Below are 20984 nucleotides of genomic sequence, written 5' to 3' on the forward strand. Positions count from 1 at the left end.
AGCGCATTTATCGTTGCGCCTGAGGGGAGAAGCCAAGACTATCCTCCAATCAGCCGTCAGTGATTTCTATAATCTTCTAGAGTCTGCTGATGGTGATTTATGTCGAACCTGAGAGAGGCACTTCACACTCTGACTCTACACACCACCTGGATGGAATCCTCTCAACGCTTTTATTCCTAATTGTGGGTTTTTAAAAGAAAGACCAACAGACAAAAGGTGGATTACTACAGAGCTGCTGTCTCACATTCTTGAATGTATGCTCTTTCCTCCCTGCAGTACAAGATGGATGAACTTTCTTTTTATGGGGCTCTAGTTTGAGCTTTGTTTTGGTCTGTGAGGACACAGAGGGACAGAAGTGCTCTCAAGCTTGATTATTGCAGTAATCTGGAAGAGGGAATACTCTCATATCATTCCTCATCATTACAATTTGCATGTCCTCTCTTTCTTTCCTCCGTGAGTCTGTTGCATCCTGTATGAGTCCATACCTGTTGACTCAGATCATTCACATGGCAGGCTCTGGGTTTCAAACGAGAGGTTTTACAGTACTAGCCAGGTAAGATTAGAATTCACATACATCCTCATGCGATGATAGGCTTTATCTGGAGCTGGAGATGGAGAGAGCGTAGGAACCGTTGGGACATTTGACACGCCTGTTTGGCTTTCAGCACCTGCTGTGACTGTCTGACACAGTTCTACAGCTAGATTGGCTAATGGCAGCTCTCTAGTGCTTACTGCCTAACCTAGCAGACTGGGAGGGGTTTTTCAAGTGTGTGTGCATGTCTCTGTGTGTGTGTGTGTGTGGCCTTTTATATTGGAGTTGGTTATATATTGTGTGTATGTTCCAGTGTTAAGGATTACACTGAGTGTCTGTAGCGATTACAGGTGCAGTCAGGGAGGTTTTGAGGAAGGATTACAGAAGCTAACACCTTGTTGCTGCCAGGAGGGTGGCTGGACAGAGGTTTACATTTCAAAGCGTACAACGTTGAGTGGTGTGCAGACTGCAGGGTCTCCTGGAGGAAGTACTGATAAGACTTAAAGGTTTAACCCAGGTGATGAGACAGACAGAGAGAGGGGAGAGGACGGGAGAGATACACGCTCATGGAGAAATGGTTACAAGGTTACAGTATAATGTAATACCTTTCTACTTGAGCATGCATTATCTTAGAGATTGAGAGAGAAAGGCAGACAGAGGGTAATTAAAGAATGAGTGCAGGATTTAAGTCAATATACTGATTTAGCCCACTTAAACAGTGGAAGCACGGGTTGAATGAGAGATACAAATGAGAGGAGAAGAGACAAAGTGAAAGACTATCAATTAACACATTTCAATGAGGAAAATAAAGATCCTTAACCTCAATCTTTCAAATAAAAAGCACGTTATTTTACACGGCTTATCATTGGTGGTCTTGATGGCAACTAGTCCTGATTCTCCCAATAGTCCTGCAAACACAACATGCAATTGAATCCCTTAGTGCATTTGATATTGATTTTAAAACATGACTGAGTAGGAGGGTTCCTGGTCTCTGCCTAACAGGTCTATAATTGAATTATAATCTTCCATTCAGTGACACCCTGGAGCAATAGCCTCCAGTGTTCCAGTGGGTTGGAAACACTTTGGTTTAGTTAATAAATGAACCATAATGTCAAAAGAGCTGGCTGGAAACCTGACAAAACACCTAGCTGAACCAACCAGTCTGTCTCACACACCCTTCAGCAGACAACAGTAATCTGTTTTCCTCAAACACTCCACATTTAAATGACATACATTTTGTTTGTAGACGTGTTCACTGAAACAGCTTCATCCTGAAAGTGGTCTTTAGCGGTTGTTATTCTGACAGATACAGACCATCAGGCAGAGAGGTGTAGTTGGGACAACAGCGACTTCCTGGTGCGTTGTTGCCTCACTGTGATGCGTGTGCAGGTGTCTGTGTTATTGCGTTTCGTGTACCCAATACACACTGCTTATCTTAGCTCGACAACCAGGGTTTGAGTTTCAAGCAGTAGGCTAGATGGTTCTGTGGGAAGATTCTCTCTCTCTCCTCTTCATCAGTTTCAATGGGGGTAAACCAGGAAATGTCAATGACCATAAGCACCAATGAAAAGGTCCTGAGGAGTCAATTTATCCTGAAGAGGTGAAAGTACCAGAGCAAAAGAGGAGCGAAACCTGGGAAAAGACTCAAGCAATCCTTCTAAACCTGGAAAGCGAAAAAGGTGTGAAACTCGAGGAGGAGTGTTAGGGAAAAAGAGGGTGAGAAGTTATTTGATATCGGTGCCGTTTGCATCTGAAACTTTGAAAGTGTTTCTTGGATAGAGTGCTTGGACCAGGGGAAAAACGTGGGTGAGTTTACTTCGAGTTCCATTGGGAAAAACTCAGCTAGTTCAGAGAGACAGCTCACATAGCGAGACTGTTCCACAGAAATTAGAAGTGGTTATTAGGTTATTGAATCATTATTATATAGTTATGATAGACTGTCTTAGATACATTACAACAAAATAACAGAGATCATCTGTCAGTCTTTCTTTCCAACCCATCCTCAGCTCCCTTGTCACCTTAGTCATCCCTTACTCCCCTTTCTACTCCCAGTCCAAAGAGCACGATGGAGTCACGCAAAACCTAACCTGAACTAACCACTCCAAGCATATGAAGACAAACAAAGATTTTTGTACTCTGTGATGGGGACAGAAACAGATGGGAAGACATACAAAACCCTTTTCTAAATGTATAGATCACTACAGGATGGTAAAACTTGAAATCTGACTAAAAAGAGGAGAGGAACAGGACACAGGGATAGGGACACAGACTGTTTTTGGGAACAGAGAACCTCTGGGATCCATAATCCACAGTGCCCTGACATAAGAGGGGTTGACACTCAGACCCTGTTGGTCGGTGGGGAGCTCTCTCTGACTGCCACACCCAGAGGGAAAGAGGGGTGTTTTTAGGTACTGATCTCCTGGACTGGTTTGGCCCCACCCGGCCTGAGTCCAGGTCACCATGGGGTGCAACATGTGTGTGGTTCAGAAGCCTGAGGAACAGTACAGGGTCATGTTCCAGGTGAGTGATTCTCTCTCTCTCTTTGTCTCTCTCTTTCTCTTGTTCTCTTGTTGTTTCTCTTGTTCTCTTGTTACTTTCTCTCGCCCTCTCTCTCTCTCTCGCCATCTCTCATTCTCGCCATCTCTCTCTCCCTCTCTCTCTTCCACCTAGCTTACTGTAGTACCAACTCTATTAACACTCCTCTCTCGCTATCTTGATACTGACACAGCCTCTTCATATTGACACCTCTCTGGTACAGTTGCTGTCTGCCTACAGTCTGGTTACAGTTTGTGTTATCAGTCAAAATGTTCTGGGAGCACCACCTGTAGAGACAGAGACAGGCTGACGTCCTATAGGTCTAATGTCAGTCATCCATCACAACCAACTGACAGATTATTTGCACACCGGATGTCTTTAACATCCCATCCACATGAACAAGCAGTGCAATTTTTTACAGAGGGGCTCACAGTAAAATGATCATGAACAATGTAATTACAACAGCCATAATGATGACAGATTTTTGGAGGAACAAAACATAATGAGAAAATAACAACATTATCACTCTACAGAATATGATGATTATTGTGACAAAACTCATAAGGCAGGCATATTCATTCTTATGTTATTTGCCAAGGATTCATGATTCATTAAACACAGGCATTTACATTATTAAATATGATAGATAAGTAATATATTTGTAGTTGTACTTGTGCAACCACAACCATTCTCTCTCAGTTGCAGCAATAATGCAAGTTTAATAATCATAACTATATTCATACTCTGTTATAATTATTGTAATTATTATGAAAAGCCCTATAGAGCACAATTACATCTGAGAGGAAGACAATGAGGGGCCAGATTTTCACTGGGATGCTGTAGGGCAGGGTTCTTCAATTCCGGTCCTGGAGGGCCGAACCACCTCTGTTTTTCATCCTCTCCTTCTAATCAGGGGCTAATTCAGACCTGGGACACCAGGTGAGTGCAATTAACTACCAGGTAGAAATAAAAAACAGAAGTGTTTCGGCCCTCCAGGACCGGAATTAAAGAACCCTGCTGTAGGGAATACTGTAAGATGCTTTGGTTTTAGCTCAGTGCCAAAATAGTTATTGTCAAGGGGTTGCGCCGAAGGGTTGCCACGGTTACAGCCTCAGCAATAGCAGCATTTAGCAACTGAGAGACGGTATATGTGTAAGCACATCTAGGTGTGCAAGTCTTATGTAGGTTTTGCCAACCTGGCCTCTTGGGAATTCCAATTTGTAGGATTTGGGATGTAAATTGGTATCCCTCGATTTAGTATGATATGTTACGTTACGTTACAAATGGAATAGCGGTTGTACAATATCATACGAATTGGAGGATGTAAAGTTTCATACATCTTGGAGGATGTATAGTATTATACATATTGCTCTGAGACCATGCTGCTTGTAGCGTCATAACGACAAAAGTTAGGAGAATTGACATTGCAGGTTAGAACTAACGACAAAGGTTACAAGGGTTATGGGAAGGCTTAGCTAAAATGCTAGTTGTCACCGACTCGAACACGCAACCTTTGGTTGATAGACTGTCGCGGTATACCCCACCCATCCTCCCCAACCAACCTCCCTACTTTCGTTGTTGTGTTAGGTAACCAGACTATTATTCCATTTTAACTTAACATAATATATCATATTAAATGGAGGTACAGAAATGTACGTTCCAAAGCCTACGTCTGTTTAACCCCGGTAGGTCTAAGCCCTTCGATCGCAATATCTACTAAGCTAACATATTGGATTGTTTTAAGATGGTAATAAAATGTATAGTTTAGCCATTTGATTTGGAATTTTAGGACCCCTGTAGGTATAACATTTTTAATAAAAAATGAATTTGGCCTTTACTGCTATTGCCCATAGAAACGCATTGATTAACACATTTGTACATGGCAAAACAGACAGTCAAAAAATGTATCATAAGGAATAAGGTTTTGAATTGTCTGTCCTATATCTGAGAGATATAAGAAACTCAGGATTGTATTTAGTTTGGTCACTTTATTCATGGCACCCCTATGCTCGTTGTGTTATTTTTACAGCCCAGTACTGGGTTATCATCAGAAGACTCCAATGAAGCTTTTCTATTGCTCAAACGGTTCGGTCTGGACAGTCGGTTTTGTGAGAAACCTTTTCGAAGTCCGCAACAGAGAGTTCAGACGACTGCCGTAAAGTTTGTGGAATCAACAACGGGGATGTCGTAGAGAAAAACAAACGACACTGTTGTGTCAAAGACAGTAGAGTATGAAGATGGGCACAAACTGCTTTTCCAATAGAAATCCCAGATCCCACTTGCAGGCGATGTCATGGTGATGTTGGCTAGATTCAAAACAACTGGGAACTGGGAACTCGGAAATCTCAGACTTCTGACTTCAGTGTTTTCAAGACAATTGAGTCAGGACATGTAAGTCTGTGCCAGTCGTCAGAACTGCATCTGGTGCCCGAGGCAAAGCCAAAGCAGCGAACAATGGGATGACATGGCACTGCCAGTGGTAGAGTAATGAGTCACAGAAAGGAAAGGACAGGATGGAAAAAATAAGGGGGAAGGAAGGATGGAGAGGGCTTACTTTTCTGCTGTTTGCCTTCAGACGACAGGAGTAATTGATTTGAGCGCTTCACAGAGCTGGGATGAATAGGTAGGTTTGTGTGACTTTGCTGATCCCTCGTGTGTGTGTATGTGTGTGTGTGTTCGTACAGTACGTGCGCGTGTGTGTATGTGTAGTCTGGAGCATGTAAGGGAGACTGGCGGTAAATTCAGTGACCCCATTACAGAGGTCAGCCATGATGACAGAGACCACATGCAGAGTCAGTATTTTGATGAAGTGGAAGATTATATCACTTCACTGATCAAGCATTCACACAATTGTGTAATAAGCTGTGCATAAAGGTATGCCCAAGGAAGCGAGCTCAAGTAACACAAAATGTGCTCAGCTTTTACAGACAACAAAATCCACAGACTGGCAGACTGAGTCCCCTGTGTGAGATCCAGACAGGGAGTGGTGGGGACTAAAACAGTGGTGGTTTATCACTGATTCCTCTGCCTGAGCAGAAGAGAGCTGTTCTCTGTCCCATCTGGGTGATGTAGCAAGGAGCATGTCTGTTTGCTCTGTGGTCCGATCAGTCTGTACACTCTTAGAAAAAAGCTGTCCCCATAGCCCTTTTTGGTTCCAGGTAGAACTCATTTGGTTTCCATGTAGAACCCTACCTGGAACCAAAAGGGTTCTACCTGGAACCAAACAGGGTTATCCTATGGGGACAGCCGAAGAACCCTTTTAGGTTCTAGATAGCACCTTTTTTTCTAAGCGTGTACCCAATGCTTACAAAGACCACAGAGGCTGAAGATAGACAGAGGAGACACAGAACTGAGACACCGACACCACTTCTATTGGCAGATATAAAGGGTGATCGGTGTTCCCAACCTGGGAAGGCCAGATGGCAAAGGGAGTGTCAAGAGGAGCAGACAGGCATGTAAATAGACCGTCAGCATTCCAAACAGGATACACTGACGGTTTGATAACAGAAGATGAAGCTCTGCAGTTTCAAAGGCACACCAGGAGTAACATTCAGGCATAAAATATCCTTTCCATCCAAAGGCACTTTGTATTTCCATTTAATTAAAAGTATTGAATTAAAATAACTCTAGGCAATATTGTAAATACAGAATTTATAACAGGACAAAGGGTTGATTGGTTTCAAACATTAAATTTTTCCACATTTCCCTGCTTTCTAAGACACTGCATGTTTGAGGTTTTGGTGCTTTGTTCTGGGCTGTTCACAAACATGCGTAACTACACATTCAAATTTAGACTCAGTTCAATGAGTAATTCCCTGCTCTTCATATAAAGCAAACATAACGTTCAACTGAAAGGCTAGTTCTGTCTGTCTGAATACATGCTTCTCTTACCGGAGGAACGTATTAATGTGCTGCTGGCGGGTGCACATGTCTTGTGAATGGTACACACCCATATTTTCGATTCTGCCTCCTGTCACTCCCCAGGTGAAAGTGGTAAAGGTCACCTCATTTATCAGTGTCTACAGCCTACATGAGTCTATGTATTTACAATAAGCATTAGTTGAGTTTATGGGTAATGCATAGCAAACTTACCAGAACATTCATGTATCTACACCACACAGTGAGCACAGTATCCATTTTGTGCTGCACCACCCACCCCTCTTCAGTCTCCCCCTCTGTCTCCTCCGGTCTCTCTCTCCCGCTCTGTAGAATGGGTCTCTCCCTCTCTGTAGAATGGGCTTCAATGCGAGGCCGTTGCCACGGCAACTGAAGTCATTAAACAAGCCTAATGTGCTTTTTCACACTGAAAAGTTCTGACATACACATTGTGCACATACACACTGTGCAAACACATGGCTACTCATAGATAGTCTACTGACATATTTATAGAGTACACACACGTACGTACACAGACGACATGCACGCACATACATAAACACACACTCACTCATATCAACGCACATAAAGAACACCAATTGTATTATATTGACATATCCCAACGATGAGTGCCGTGATATGACAACCTGACAATGAGATTGACTTTGCACTCTGACATACTGTTTCTGTATCTAAGCCAATATCTGTCTCTCTCATTGTCTCCATCTCCTGTCTTAGATTGAATCTTATCTGTCCCTCTTCCCCTCTTCCTCTCAGCATCTGTGTATTGATTGACTTCTTCTCTGGCTACAAATATCCAAACGGCTCCCCACGGTCACACCCACTGAGATTCCACTTCCACCTTCTGTCTCCTTCTGTCTTCCATCACTCTCTCGCTCTGAAAAACTAAGCGAAAAGACAGTCATATTCAGAGGGAATTCTCCTCATGCATACAGAACCTCTTTTATAGCTATGATTCTCCCATAGACAAAGATAAACCTGAGCAAACTGATTACTTTTTTTCAGTGAGGGTTCAGGGTCTATGGGCCTTCCATAGAGAATGATCTATAAACTGAAATATCTGTTGACTAACTAATTGGCTTTGGACTCACCTCAAAGCAGACCTTTTATTATTCAACTCATCTGCCTCTTTATCATGGTGCCTGTATCTTTCCCCTTGGGAACACCTCTCTCTGGTAAAGCTTATTTGTATGATTAAGTGTGTGTGTGTGTGTGTGTGTGTGTGTGTGTGTGTGTGTGTGTGTGTGTGTGTGTGTGTGTGTGTGTGTGTGTGTGTGTGTGTGTGTGTGTGTGTGTGTGTGTGTGTGTGTGTGTGTGTGTGTGTGTGTGTGTGGAGAGGTTTTTTTTGGGTTGTATGTCTGGTCATGTCAGGATGAGAGAGAGAGAGAGAGAGTGGGGTGAGGAAGAGGGAGGAGGAAATACATTACAGCTTTCTTCGACAATAACAAATACGTACAGCTCCTAAATAAGCTTAAAGAAACCAAAAAGGGTTCTCCTATGGGGACAGCCAAATACCTCTTTTGGTATTGATAGCTCTGTTGATAATGGTGTTTCTGAGAATCAATCTATTAACCCAAAATACGCTTATTAGATTCCCAATTTCCCTGAATGTTTGAGCAGCTAATATTTGTCTATGTCTGAGCTCAACCACTGCCCACTGGCCTGTATAAATGTCCCTCTGTGATATCAAACAGCTGGGGTTAGAACCAGAGGGCACTGAGCATGTCTCCAGATATAATTGATTTTGTGAAGAGGGGACTTCTACACCCTTCAAAGCATGGGAGATGAGAAAAATCTATTACCCAACAAGTATAATTCAATATGTGAAGGGCAGCAGGGCACGGTCAGCATGCCGCCATTACAAAAAAGGAGGGAAACCATTTGGAGTTTTTGTCATTCATTTTTATGCAAATTGTTTTAGTGATAAGCGAAATTATTCACAGGGAAGAATACGCGTCAGTATAGAGTTTATGAGTCGATACATTTGACAAATCCTGCTTCACTGCTCATATGTTTAGGTGGGTGTAGAGTACCCCACCCATTCCCAGCATGTCCTCTCCCAGAGTCTGGTGTACTGTAGATATTCAATCAATCTGCAGCTAAAAGGTTGGAGATAAAATCTCATTAAGCCTCAACCACTAACACATCTCCCTGGGGGTTCCTCTGTGTGTTTCCACTATTTACTTTACCAACAAGCATGGAGCTATGAGACATTCAAACCCAAAAGGAGTCAAATTTAATTATTAACTTGCAATCTATGATTCCTCGAAAGCTCTTTCCCTCTTTCTTTGTCCTTGTATTTCACTCCTCCTTCCTCACCACCCTTCATCATTTTACCTCCCCTTCCCCCTGTGCTGCTCTCCATCAGCGTCTCTCCCTCGCTTTTTCACTCATTCCTTTGAACCCCCTGCTTCTCTTTCATCTCCCTCTCTCTTTCACCCCCACCACTCGTTACACAGCTTCTCCCAACCACCCCCCTACTGTGCTAATCCGAATATTGTAGGGAATAACTGGAATATTTAACGGCACGGAACTCAGTCTCAATTCACGCCTGTTATTTAATATAACTTTAGTGAAGGAATGAGCAATACACACCCTGCTCTCTCTCATCGGCAATTCGACTTGACTGTCATTGGATAATATGGGACACTGCAAAGGTCAGAGGTTATAGGTCATGAAATCAGCTGACATAATGGACCACTGGATGTATAATTCATTGCACAACATGTCAAGATGAATTATCCTTCCAATCTAAGTTCTCAGACTGTCAGTTATGGCCAAAGGGCTATTCTTCTATATACCCTATCCCTCATTGGTCCTGGTGATGGTGTTACAGGAGAAAAACAATTCACTGTCTGAAATGCTCCATCTCACCTGGTTCCTATAATGTGTAGACAAACAAAGATAATAGGAACCATACAGAGATAGAGAAGAAGAGAGAGTAAAAAAAGACAAGAAAAATGCTTGATTCAGTTGCATGACAAGCTTTTGTAGGGGACAATTTCATTAGACTTGAATGAAAACTACAGTTACGCTTCACACTGTTAACTCTATTTGGCAAGGCGTAAGATGCCATTAAAAAATGAGGTTTCTTATTTGTCTTCAAGTGAAAGAACTCATTAAGAGGGTGAGAGAGACAGAGATTTATGGAGGGCCATTAGTATGGGAAGGACAAACAGGCAAGGGAAGGAAATGGCACAGACATAGGAGCATGTTTTGTATCCTCTAGCGAGGGGCTGGAGAAAGAACAGTGCTGAGGCAGCATGAGGAGAGGGAGAGAGAGAGAGTAAATGCAGGCAAGGCAAAGAGCGACAGAAGGGAGAGTGGAAGAGGGAGACACAATGGGAGGGGAGTGGGGTTTGGAAAGAGGTGTGAGCAAAGAAATCTTGTAGAGTGAGAGAGGAGGTACAGAAAGGTATGGAGAGCCAGAACCAAATGGAAAATAATAGAAAGCCAATGTGGCAAGAACGTTTTTGTGGTTGACTGCACAGGGGAACATCGATTTGAATTGCAATTATTTGAAGGGGACAGGAAAAGAGAGGGAACGATGGAGGCATGGAAGCAGGGTATAAAGATGTGGAAATCCCCAGACAGCCAAGGTCGGTGTGTGACCATGAGTGCACTAACACAATGTCTGTATGCCTGGGTGTCTGTCTTGTCACTCAGAGCACCTCAATACTGTCTACAGGTCTCCATTAAAACATATGGAGGCACACTTGTGACACACACACACGCGCACACTCGCCCAGCTGTGTGCAGTATGCTCATGACTTCAACCAGCAGATTCTATACACGCCAAAAAGCACATTACCATTTGGTCAAAGAGGGGCATATATGGTGACTTGATGTTTCACCTCTTAACATACTTAATATTGGGGGGTCTTGCATCAGTTGACCAGTATCACTGCTTCCCTTATGGAGACAGTTCAGTCGCCCCCAAAGCAACATCCCTGCTATTTCAATCAGATTCCTCCAGCAGATCTACACCCATAATCCCTAATTATAAATCCCCCTCTATCTGCCTCTCTCTGTATCAACTGGCAGGGGGCAAACATCATAGATGTGGAGATACAGAGAGAGAGAGAGAGAGAGAGAGAGAGAGAGAGAGAGAGAGAGAGAGAGAGAGAGAGAGAGAGAGAGAGAGAGAGAGAGAGAGAGAGAGAGAGAGAGAGAGAGAGAGAGAGAGAGAGAGAGAGAGAGAGAGAGAGAGAGAGAGAGAGAGAGAGAGAGAGAGAGAGAGAGAGAGAGAGAGAGAGAGAGAGAGAGAGAGAGAGAGAGAGAGAGAGAGAGAGAGAGGAGAGAGAGAGAGAGAGAGAGAGAGAGAGAGAGAGAGAGAGAGAGAGAGAGAGAGAGAGAGAGAGAGAGAGAGAGAGAGAGAGAGAGAGAGAGAGAGAGAGAGAGAGAGAGAGAGAGGGAGGTAGAGGGGGCACTATGAAACTGCGTCACAGACATGTAGATACAGGAAACTAGAGAGGGTTTATCTATTAGGCTGGGTTGGCACACGTTGATTTACACAGAGATGTATTCTATGTGAGTTGTGTCCTGATCTTGTCCACATTCTGATTGTGCCCACATTTCCAGACAGGTGTAGACGATTAAAAGACACATTGTGGTCTGATTGAGATCAGATCTTCCTGACCACCTTCGGAGGTAGTGAGGCACATGTTAGCAAGTGTAGAGGGATCTGGACAGTGAAACCATTTACATCATCATTATCCCACCTTCTAAAATCATGGACAGGTGCCATCATTGAATTATGACATCAAAATGTGTATTAAAATAAGGAAATAAATATTATGTTGAAAGAATGGCTGTCAAATAATTTGCTTACAGGAAGGGAACAGGAAATCTGGTCACAATGCGGACACAGTGGACGGATATGAGACACATTTTAATACCATGTGTAGACATAGTTCTGAAAATGTGGACACAATCAGAATGTGGACAAGATCAGGACAAAGCATGCATGTTAGCGCCAGGCATAAACGAGGCTAAAGAGAGGATCATGTACAGCATGGTTAGACACATGCAGAGGGATTTAGGACTAATACAGAGACTAGCCCACCAACAGGCAACAATTCTCTCAACCAGTAATAACCCATTTCCTTACAACAAAATAGCGCTTTCACCTTTTCCTCAGAACCTACCCTATTAACGTAAATGTTCTCTTCTCTAATGATTCCATTGCTCTCCCTCTATCTCTCCACAGAAGGGTCAAATAAGTAACATGCTGTGTCCTTTTGATGGAGAAGGTCGATTTAAGGTCTCAGTATAAAGTCTTTATTCTCCCCCTCTGTGATATCAAAACCTTTTTAGTTGAGAGAAATGTACTACGTACTGTGATGTGCCTTTGTAACCCTACATGTGATGTGGGTATTATTAACACTCTCTAAACCTACACATTTCTCTATGTGTTGAGGTGTACTGTGTTATTCTCTGTTATCTTCATTGGCTATCTGTTGGCTGACTAACCCTAGCTCTGTGTTTTAGGCCTGTCTGTATGTGTTGCGTTCATGTATTCTCCTCCTCAGTCTAACACACAGTGAACTAACCTGGTCTGTCTGTATGTCTAGTGAGAGCTCCGCTAATGTGGCTCAAAGTCTGCTATCTATAGTCCTTTTTGGTGCACATGTTTTGTAATCACACACTGTCTCCAATCTCTACCACCCACTCATTGCCCTTACTCTCTCTATAAATTGCTTATTTTCCTTCGTGTTGGTCTATCTCTCCACATCTCCCTCTGTATGTGCCATGTCTTTGTACTCCTTTGTGTTTAATCATTCTTCACCACACTCTTAGAAAAAATGGTTATTTGGCTGTCCCCATAGGAGAACCCTTTTTGGTTTCAGGTAGAACCCTTTTTGGTTCCAGGTATATCTCTTTTGGGTTCCATCTAAAACCCTCTTTGTAAAGGGTTTTACATGGAACCCAAAACGGTTCTTCAAAGGGTTCTCCTATGGGGACATCCGAAGAACCGTTTTGGGTTCTAGATAGCACCTTTTTTTCTGAGTGCACTCCCCTACTCTTTCTTTCTTCTCCTTTTCCACTACATTCTCCTATCTAACCTCTGATCTCACTCCTCCTCTAGGTGAATGGTAAGGAGCTGTCCTGTCTCTCAGGGGACCCCACCCTGGATGTGCGAGACCCCCTGCTGTCTCACGTGTTGAAGAGGGGGGCCCGGCGACGGGCGGGACTGGCAGGGCGACTAGCGGGGCTAGACGGGACAGTAGCAGTTACAGGGGGGCTGACTGACTGTGTGGACAGTGGCACTCAGACTGACATCAGCTTCCAACACATGTTGACTCTGGGAAGGACCGCCCACCACCCAGGTGGAGCCCCGCCCCCTCACCCGCCCCCCTCCCCTCCGCTGCCACCCATCCTGGAACCCTACCTGCTCAACGAGCTGTGAGTGGAGTGTGTGTGTGAGAGCGAGAGAGAGAATTCAATTTATTTTTCAATTTTCTTAAGATGTTTGAAAGCTCTGCAGTTTGTAGCCCTGCTTAAATGTTGATACACTGACATATTCTCTATGTTTTCTTCTCAGCCTTTTAGAGCCTGAATATTATGAACCCAATGACTACTTTGACATCACTCAGCATGAGGTGGATCTCAGGCAGGATGAGTTGGAGTACGAGGTGAGGCTACATTTTCCTTTCAAATCAAATTGCCTACCGTGTAATTCAACAACAATCCCATTCTTCATGCCCTCTCCATCTCCATTACCAGTGTTCAGGTGTTTACCTTGTCATTCATAATGTATTTTTCTCTGCCACGCATTTCAATAGGAGGTAGAGCTGTATAAGTCTCGTCAGCAGGACAAGCTAGGGTTAACGGTGTGCTACCGGACAGACGATGAGGAGGACCTGGGGATCTATGTGGGCGAGGTGAGGAGGATGGGAGTGAGGATGAGGGTTATCCTTGCTCGACTATTTGCCAGCTAACCTAATCCTCTCTCTCTCATTTACATTTTTACATTTTAGTCAGTTAGCAGACGCTCTTATCCAGAGCGACTTACAGTTAGTGAGTGCATACATTTTTCATACTTCTCTCCAGGTCAACCCCAATAGTATAGCTGCTATGGATGGCCGCATCCGAGAGGGGGATAGAATCTTACAGGTAGGATTGTCGAGAGAACATTTCAGATAACGTTCTATTATAACTTATGGCAGAAAGCAGGGTCAGACAAGTACATTTCTGATGTGAATTTGTCTCAGATAAACGGGGTGGACATCCAGAACAGAGAAGAGGCGGTGGCCATTCTGACCCAGGAGGACAGCACCAACATCTCCCTGCTCCTGGCCCGGCCCGAAATAGAGGTGAGAGACCCTCTGGTATACTATCTGATATACAGTGGGGGAAAAAAGTATTTAGTCAGCCACCAATTGTGCAAGTTCTCCCACTTAAAAAGATGAGAGAGGCCTATAATTTTCATCATAGGTACACGTCAACTATGACAGACAAATTGAGAAAAGAAAATCCAGAAAATCACATTGTAGGATTTGTTATGAATTTATTTGCAAATGATGGTGGAAAATAAGTATTGGTCACCTACAAACAAGCAAGATTTCTGGCTCTCACAGACCTGTAACTTCTTCTTTAAGAGGCTCCTCTGTCCTCCACTCGTTACCTGTATTAATGGCACCTGTTTGAACTTGTTATCAGTATAAAAGACACCTGTCCACAACCTCAAACAGTCACACTCCAAACTCCACTATGGCCAAGACCAAAGAGCTGTCAAAGGACACCAGAAACAAAATTGTAGACCTGCACCAGGCTGGGAAGACTGAATCTGCAATAGGTAAGCAGCTTGGTTTGAAGAAATCAACTGTGGGAGCAATTATTAGGAAATGGAAGACATACAAGACCACTGATAATCTCCCTCGATCTGGGGCTCCACACAAGATCTCACCCCGTGGGGTCAAAATGATCACAAGAACGGTGAGCAAAAATCCCAGAACCACGCGGGGGGACCTAGTGAATGACCTGCAGAGAGCTGGGACCAAAGTAACAAAGCCTACCATCAGTAACACACTACGCCGCCAGGGACTCAAATCCTGCAGTACCAGACGTGTCCCCTTGCTTAAGCCAGTACATGTCCAGGCCCGTCTGAAGTTTGCTAGAGTGCATTTGGATGATCCAGAAGAGGATTGGGAGAATGTCATATGGTCATAGTCTCCCGAGTGGCGCAGTGGTCTAAGGCACTGCATCACAGTGCTAACTGTGCCACTAGAGATCCTGGTTCGAATCCAGGCTCTGTCGTAGCCGGCCGCGACTGGGAGACCCATGGGGCGGCGCACAGCTGGCCCAGCGTCGTCCAGGGTAGGGGAGGGAATGGCCGGCAGGGGATGTAGCTCAGTTGGTAGAGCATGGCGTTTGCAACGCCAGGGTTGTGGGTTCGTTTCCCACGGGGGGGCAGTATGAAAAAAATATATAAAAAAAAGAATGTATGCACTCACTAACTGTAAGTCGCTCTGGATAAGAGCGTCTGCTAAATGACTAAAATGTAAATGTAAAATGTCAGATGAAACCAAAATAGAACTTTTTGGTAAAAACTCAACTCGTCGTGTTTGGAGGACAAAGAATGCTGAGTTGCATCCAAAGAACACCATACCTACTGTGAAGCATGGGGGTGTAAACATCATGCTTTGGGGCTGTTTTTCTGGAAAGGGACCAGGACGACTGATCCGTGTAAAGGAAAGAATGAATGGGGCCATGTATCGTGAGATTTTGAGTGAAAACCTCCTTCCATCAGCAAGGGCATTGAAGATGAAACGTGGCTGGGTCTTTCAGCATGACAATGATCCCAAACACACCGCCCAGGCAACGAAGGAGTGGCTTCGTAAGAAGCATTTCAAGGTCCTGACATAAAGACAGGTCATATCGGAACCTCTACACTAGAGGTACACCATTTGTTTAAAATAAATAAGACTGGAGCTATGAATCTCCCCCTACCCTGTTTACCCATGTAAGGAGACAGGAAAGGTGAGAGGAGTAAAGAGGGAGACAGATGAGAGGACAGATAGGGAGAAATGGAGCTGGGCGGGAGCGATAGCTAGCGAGGAGAAGGAGAGGGAGAGCCTGGTTGTTTTCAGTACATGCCAATGTGGCATTGCTTTGTTTCCCTCAAGGTCACAGCTCAACAGACATGAGGACACAGTCCCAGGACATCCCATAATATATATACACACCCACCTCCAGATGGGATGGCATAGTATACCATTTTTATACTGAGAGTGATGAATTAGGCATAGACACACACCCATACAAAAACAAATGATTGTGCTCTGAGACACTCTAAGAGTGTTGCAATCAGAATGCAGTCCACATTCAGCCCAGAATGAGCTAGAGGGCAGATTTAAGAGAGGGCCATTAAATGTAATGTAGCCTGCTACCCAGACAAAGTCACCACTGCAAGTACCCTCACCTTCCCTTTATTCATCTGGCACCCTCGAATCTGCAGAAAGAAGTGAGATGCAGGGTTGACCAAATCTGCAGCTAGAATAACAATAAATAAGATGAACAACTTCATAGTTAAGAACGCCATAACAATATGGAAGAAAATGAAATGTATTCAACAAGAACCAATATCACTCCCTGAAAACACAACCCCATGGAACAATCTTTGGATAGCTTTTCAGAATTCACAGATAAATTGTTCCACATGGAAAACTAAAGGCATAGAAACCGTAAATGACTTGGTAATAGGAAATAAATGCATTTCCATTAAATAATTAAAAAGCAATTTTGGACTGACAAATTTAGATATTTTCAAATACATGCAATTGAAATATTTCATATCAAATATTTTGGATGTCAGAGCAATCTTGAGGGAACCCTATTTGAGTCAGAAAATGATATTCATATGATAGGCAAGACATACAAAACCTTGCAGAGAGCCTATCCACCCGACAATCTCTTAGAAAACAATATAAACTACTGGAACCAAGAATTAAAAATAACTGATATTGACACAAGATGGAGGGAATGTTGGAACATATTATAACTAACGAAATTACAGTTAATGAAAATGTACGCTTAATCCAGTATAAACTAATGTGTAAAATGCATTACACAAGAGACAAAATTCACAAATTCTACAGCACAATGGCAGTCATGTCTTAAGTGTAAAATAACAATGACTCAATAATCCATGCCTTCTGGGAATGTTATAAAGTCCATGAGTTGTGGGTGGAGTTGGAAAGTTGGCTGTCAGAAGTATTACAATGTAAATGTACTTTTACTCTGTCTGTCTGCATATTTCAAGACATGGCATATGAGGGTTCAGTGAGATACCCGATGGGTTGGAAGATACTTTTCTAGTAAATCATCTTGAAAAACGTATACTTAAAAAATGGAAATCAACCAATCCTCCATCGTTAACACAACGGAAAGGCCAAATTAGTTATCTAAAATGTTGAAACTGTGTGGGAGACGGAGAAACAAAATAGTGCAGTTTGAGGCCATGTGGCAGGGAGTGATGCGGGCGCTGGAGATGGGGGTGTGAGCAGGTGGGTCTGGGCAGGGGTGATGTTGGTGTGCGTCTGTATGTTGTCGATGGTATGTGTATGTTTAGTATTTTTATTTTTATTTTTAAGGATCATAAATAAAATCGTACAAAAAATTAAACTATAATAAGATTCATTGATAAAGTATAGTCTCACATTGAAAACACAGAGGGAAGAGAGGAGAAGAGATGGGGATCATCCAAGGAAAGTATATATGTGCAGATATTAAGGGTTTATTCAACGGTCTGGAAAGAGCAAGAGAGAGCGAGAGAAAATGAAATAAAGGGGTTGTTAGAATAATAATAAGATGAGGATAATCAATGTTTCCATGTCTCAGCCTGAATCTAGTTAAACAATTCAAGTTTAAACCAAATCAATTAACCCTTTAAAGCCCAATGTTACATATATGTAACATTGCCTTTAAACACATGGTAAAGTGTCTGTGCACGATCAATACATAAAAGGAAATTAATATCTTGAAGAGATCGCAATAAACACTTTTGGCACAATCTGGTGGACGATCTTTGTAATGACACTATGACCATTGGCAAAACAAATAAAAAATGTCCAAAGATGCCTGAGTAAATGTTTTGGCAAAGGATAGTCACTTGAAAGTTTGTTACATATATGTAACATAGGGCATTAAGTGATACAAACCACACATTTGCATAGATTTTATGCATACCAACAGTTTTTATATTTATTTTCCAGAAATACGTTATTTGGGGTCTCCTTTCACTTCTGATTTTTTTATGCAAGGAAAACTGGGTCCGGGTTTCTAAGGGTTAAATGTGATCATCTCCACTCTGAGGGGTGAATTGTTTACTGAATTACAGCAGCGTATTTACATACACATTTGATCAATAACTCAGGGGGATAAAGGGAGTAAATTAAAACAAGGGATTTGGTAGTAAAAACACACTGCGGTGGTGGTGTGTGTGTGTGCGCGCATGTAAGTGCACGTGTGTGCATGCATGCATGCATATAGTTAGGTGGGTGGGTGTGCATGCATGTGCATACATTTACCTTTGGGCCCAATTTTCCTTCTATTCATCCAGACAGCTCAGTGGAAAATACCCCTCAGTAAAAATGCCTTTAAAATGGTAATGAAATCACACATTACTTTGACTCCTACCGCCATCTAGTGACTGAGATAAACACTAACAGACATACCTCTAACACGTTGTAAGGAGGTTCCCAAGAGTACAAGACATTGAACCTGTTTAATCTGATATATCATTTCAAATCTTTCTTTTCCTTTCTCCTTTGACCTTTTCCCGCCTCAATAACACCAACTCAACAACGAAACCATGACGGCAATCAAACAACAAAACAAACACAATCCGTGAAACACATTCTCCAACTTAGAATGACAACCAGCTCGACCCAGATGAACTGGACCTGGAGGTTTTGGATAACGCCGTCCATCTGCCCAGCCCCCATCAGCTGAGGAACAGGGCCTCCGTGCTGGGTGAAGGGCCAGGGGTCGTGGGTGGTGGTGTGGTGGTTGGCCACGGGCGGGGTCACCGTGACTCTCCAAACCTGCTCCACACGTTGCTGAGTAACAGTCAGGAGCTGGACAGCGGGGTAGGCCGTACAGACGAGAGTACCCGCAATGAGGAGTCCTCAGAACACGACCTACTAGGAGACGACCAGACCAGCGCTCCCACCACCAACGCCACCAACACCCCCGGCAGCATGCGCAGGTTCCTCTCTGTCCGGGGGGACAGGGACACTCCACCCCTTCTACATGGCCACTCCACAGAGTTCCACTTCAGCACTGACTCTTTACTGGGTCTGGACTGTCTGGGTGGGGGAGGAGGAGGTGACCTGGCAGGAGAGGGGGTCTACGCAGCTGACCCAGTGATGATGATGATGCCGGGCCTGACAGAAGAAGAGTGTGAGAGGTACAGGGAGCTCCTGGAGATCAAGTGTTACTATGAGAAGAACGGCAATGCTCTTCTGCTGCTGGGGGAGCATGGGGGCGATGGGGGGGTTCCTCTGGATGTGAACAGGAACGAAAGCCTGATGCAGCATGAGATGGCCCTCCTGGAAGAGGAGTTACGCCACCTGGAGTTCAAGTGTCGTAACATCCTGAGGGCCCAGAAGATGCAGCAGCTCCGGGAGCGCTGTCTGAAGGCGTGGCCCCTGGAGGAGGAAAGTGGGGCTGGAGGTGGGGCCGGGGCTGGGCGGGTGGCTCCTTTGGTTAGCGAGGAGTCCTGTCACCATGAACTGTCAGACATTAATGAGCTGCCTGAGAGGGAGCGCTCAGACAAGGACAGCACCAGCGCCTACAACACAGGAGGGGAGAGCTGCAGGAGCACCCCTCTGGTCAGCGAACAGTATCCTTCCCCCTCTGCACATGGCCACAGCAGCTTGGAGGGGGGAGACTCTGCCTCTTTGCAGTCTCGGACCCCCAGCTGGCACAGGGAGAGGGTAGGCAGGAGTGAGAGGGGGCAGGCTAACCTGAACCAGCCCTACTCCCCTAACTCACACAGGAGGGGAGCGGAAGCCAAGACCTCCAGCCCGAGAGGGACCAAGTTCAGATCCCTATCCCGCGACGGGGGGGCAAGGAGGGTGTCAGACGGAGGGGTGAGGTGCCCCAAAACCAATGGGACAGTGGAGGGGAGGGAAGGACGTAGCGCTGAGAACAGCCCTTATCTTTCCCGCCGCCACTCTGGCTCCAGAATCCCCCAGCGCTACCAGAGCTGCATGCAGCTGAGGTCCCCCTCCACATCTGAGGGCCTGGAGAGACCCAGGGATGGCAGCGAGAGTCCCATGAGCCTGGGGAGCACATGCAAGGACATCCCCCAGGGCCCTGTATCCATGCCCTCCTTACCCATCTCCCCTCCCCTCCCTCTGCCGGCCTCGCCACGTATGGAGTGGAAGGTCAAAGTACGCAGCGACGGCTCCCGCTATGTTGCCAAGCGGCCTGTTAGGGACCGCCTCCTGAAGGCCCGGGCCATTAAGATCCGGGAGGAGCGCAGTGGCATGACCACGGACGACGATGCCGTCAGCGAGATGAAGATGGGCCGCTATTGGTCCAAGGAGGAAAGGAAGCAGCAGCTTCTGAGGGCCAGGGAACAGCGCAGACGCAGGGAGTTTATGATGCAGAGCAGGCTGGACTGCCTGAGGGAGAGGGATAGGGAGTCGAGTGGCGGTGGACAACAGGGGGCTCCGCACGGACAGGAGCCTACTACCATCCTGGAGCTGAGCCACAGGAGGAGCCAGAAGAAACGGAGCCGTAGGATCCTGGACAACTGGATCACCATCCAGGAACTACTAGCCCACGGAACCAGGTCACCTGACGGCAAGAAGGTCTACAATCCTCTGCTGTCAGTCACCACTGTCTAATGGAGAGGGTGGAAGACAAAGAAAGAGGTAGAAAAGAGAGGAGAGTGACAAACAAAGTGAGGTAGAGAGGAAGTGTAGGAGTGATTTAAATAAATGGTGCAGAGGAAGTGGGTTGCAGAGGAGGGTTGCTTTGGAGAGGGAAAGAAACCAACTATCGACTG

At 44.7% G+C, this 20984-nt stretch overlaps 1 protein-coding gene across 1 annotated transcript; it reads left to right on the forward strand.

Annotated features, from left to right (window-relative positions):
• Positions 1-2992: 2992 nt before the first annotated feature.
• On the forward strand, positions 2993-20823 carry LOC311149352 (PDZ domain-containing protein 4-like; the record flags this gene model as incomplete). The annotated part of the gene is made up of 8 exons (XM_084186521.1): positions 2993-3052; positions 12174-12227; positions 13053-13369; positions 13509-13599; positions 13750-13848; positions 14018-14080; positions 14179-14280; positions 18838-20823. 8 exons carry the CDS (start codon positions 2993-2995, stop codon positions 20821-20823), a joined length of 2772 nt encoding a protein of 923 aa, XP_084042647.1.
• Positions 20824-20984: the final 161 nt, after the last annotated feature.

This window comes from Coregonus lavaretus (assembly GCF_964263955.1).
Source record: "Coregonus lavaretus genome assembly, chromosome: 22".
In the NCBI taxonomy this organism is placed as follows: Eukaryota; Metazoa; Chordata; class Actinopteri; order Salmoniformes; family Salmonidae; genus Coregonus; species Coregonus lavaretus.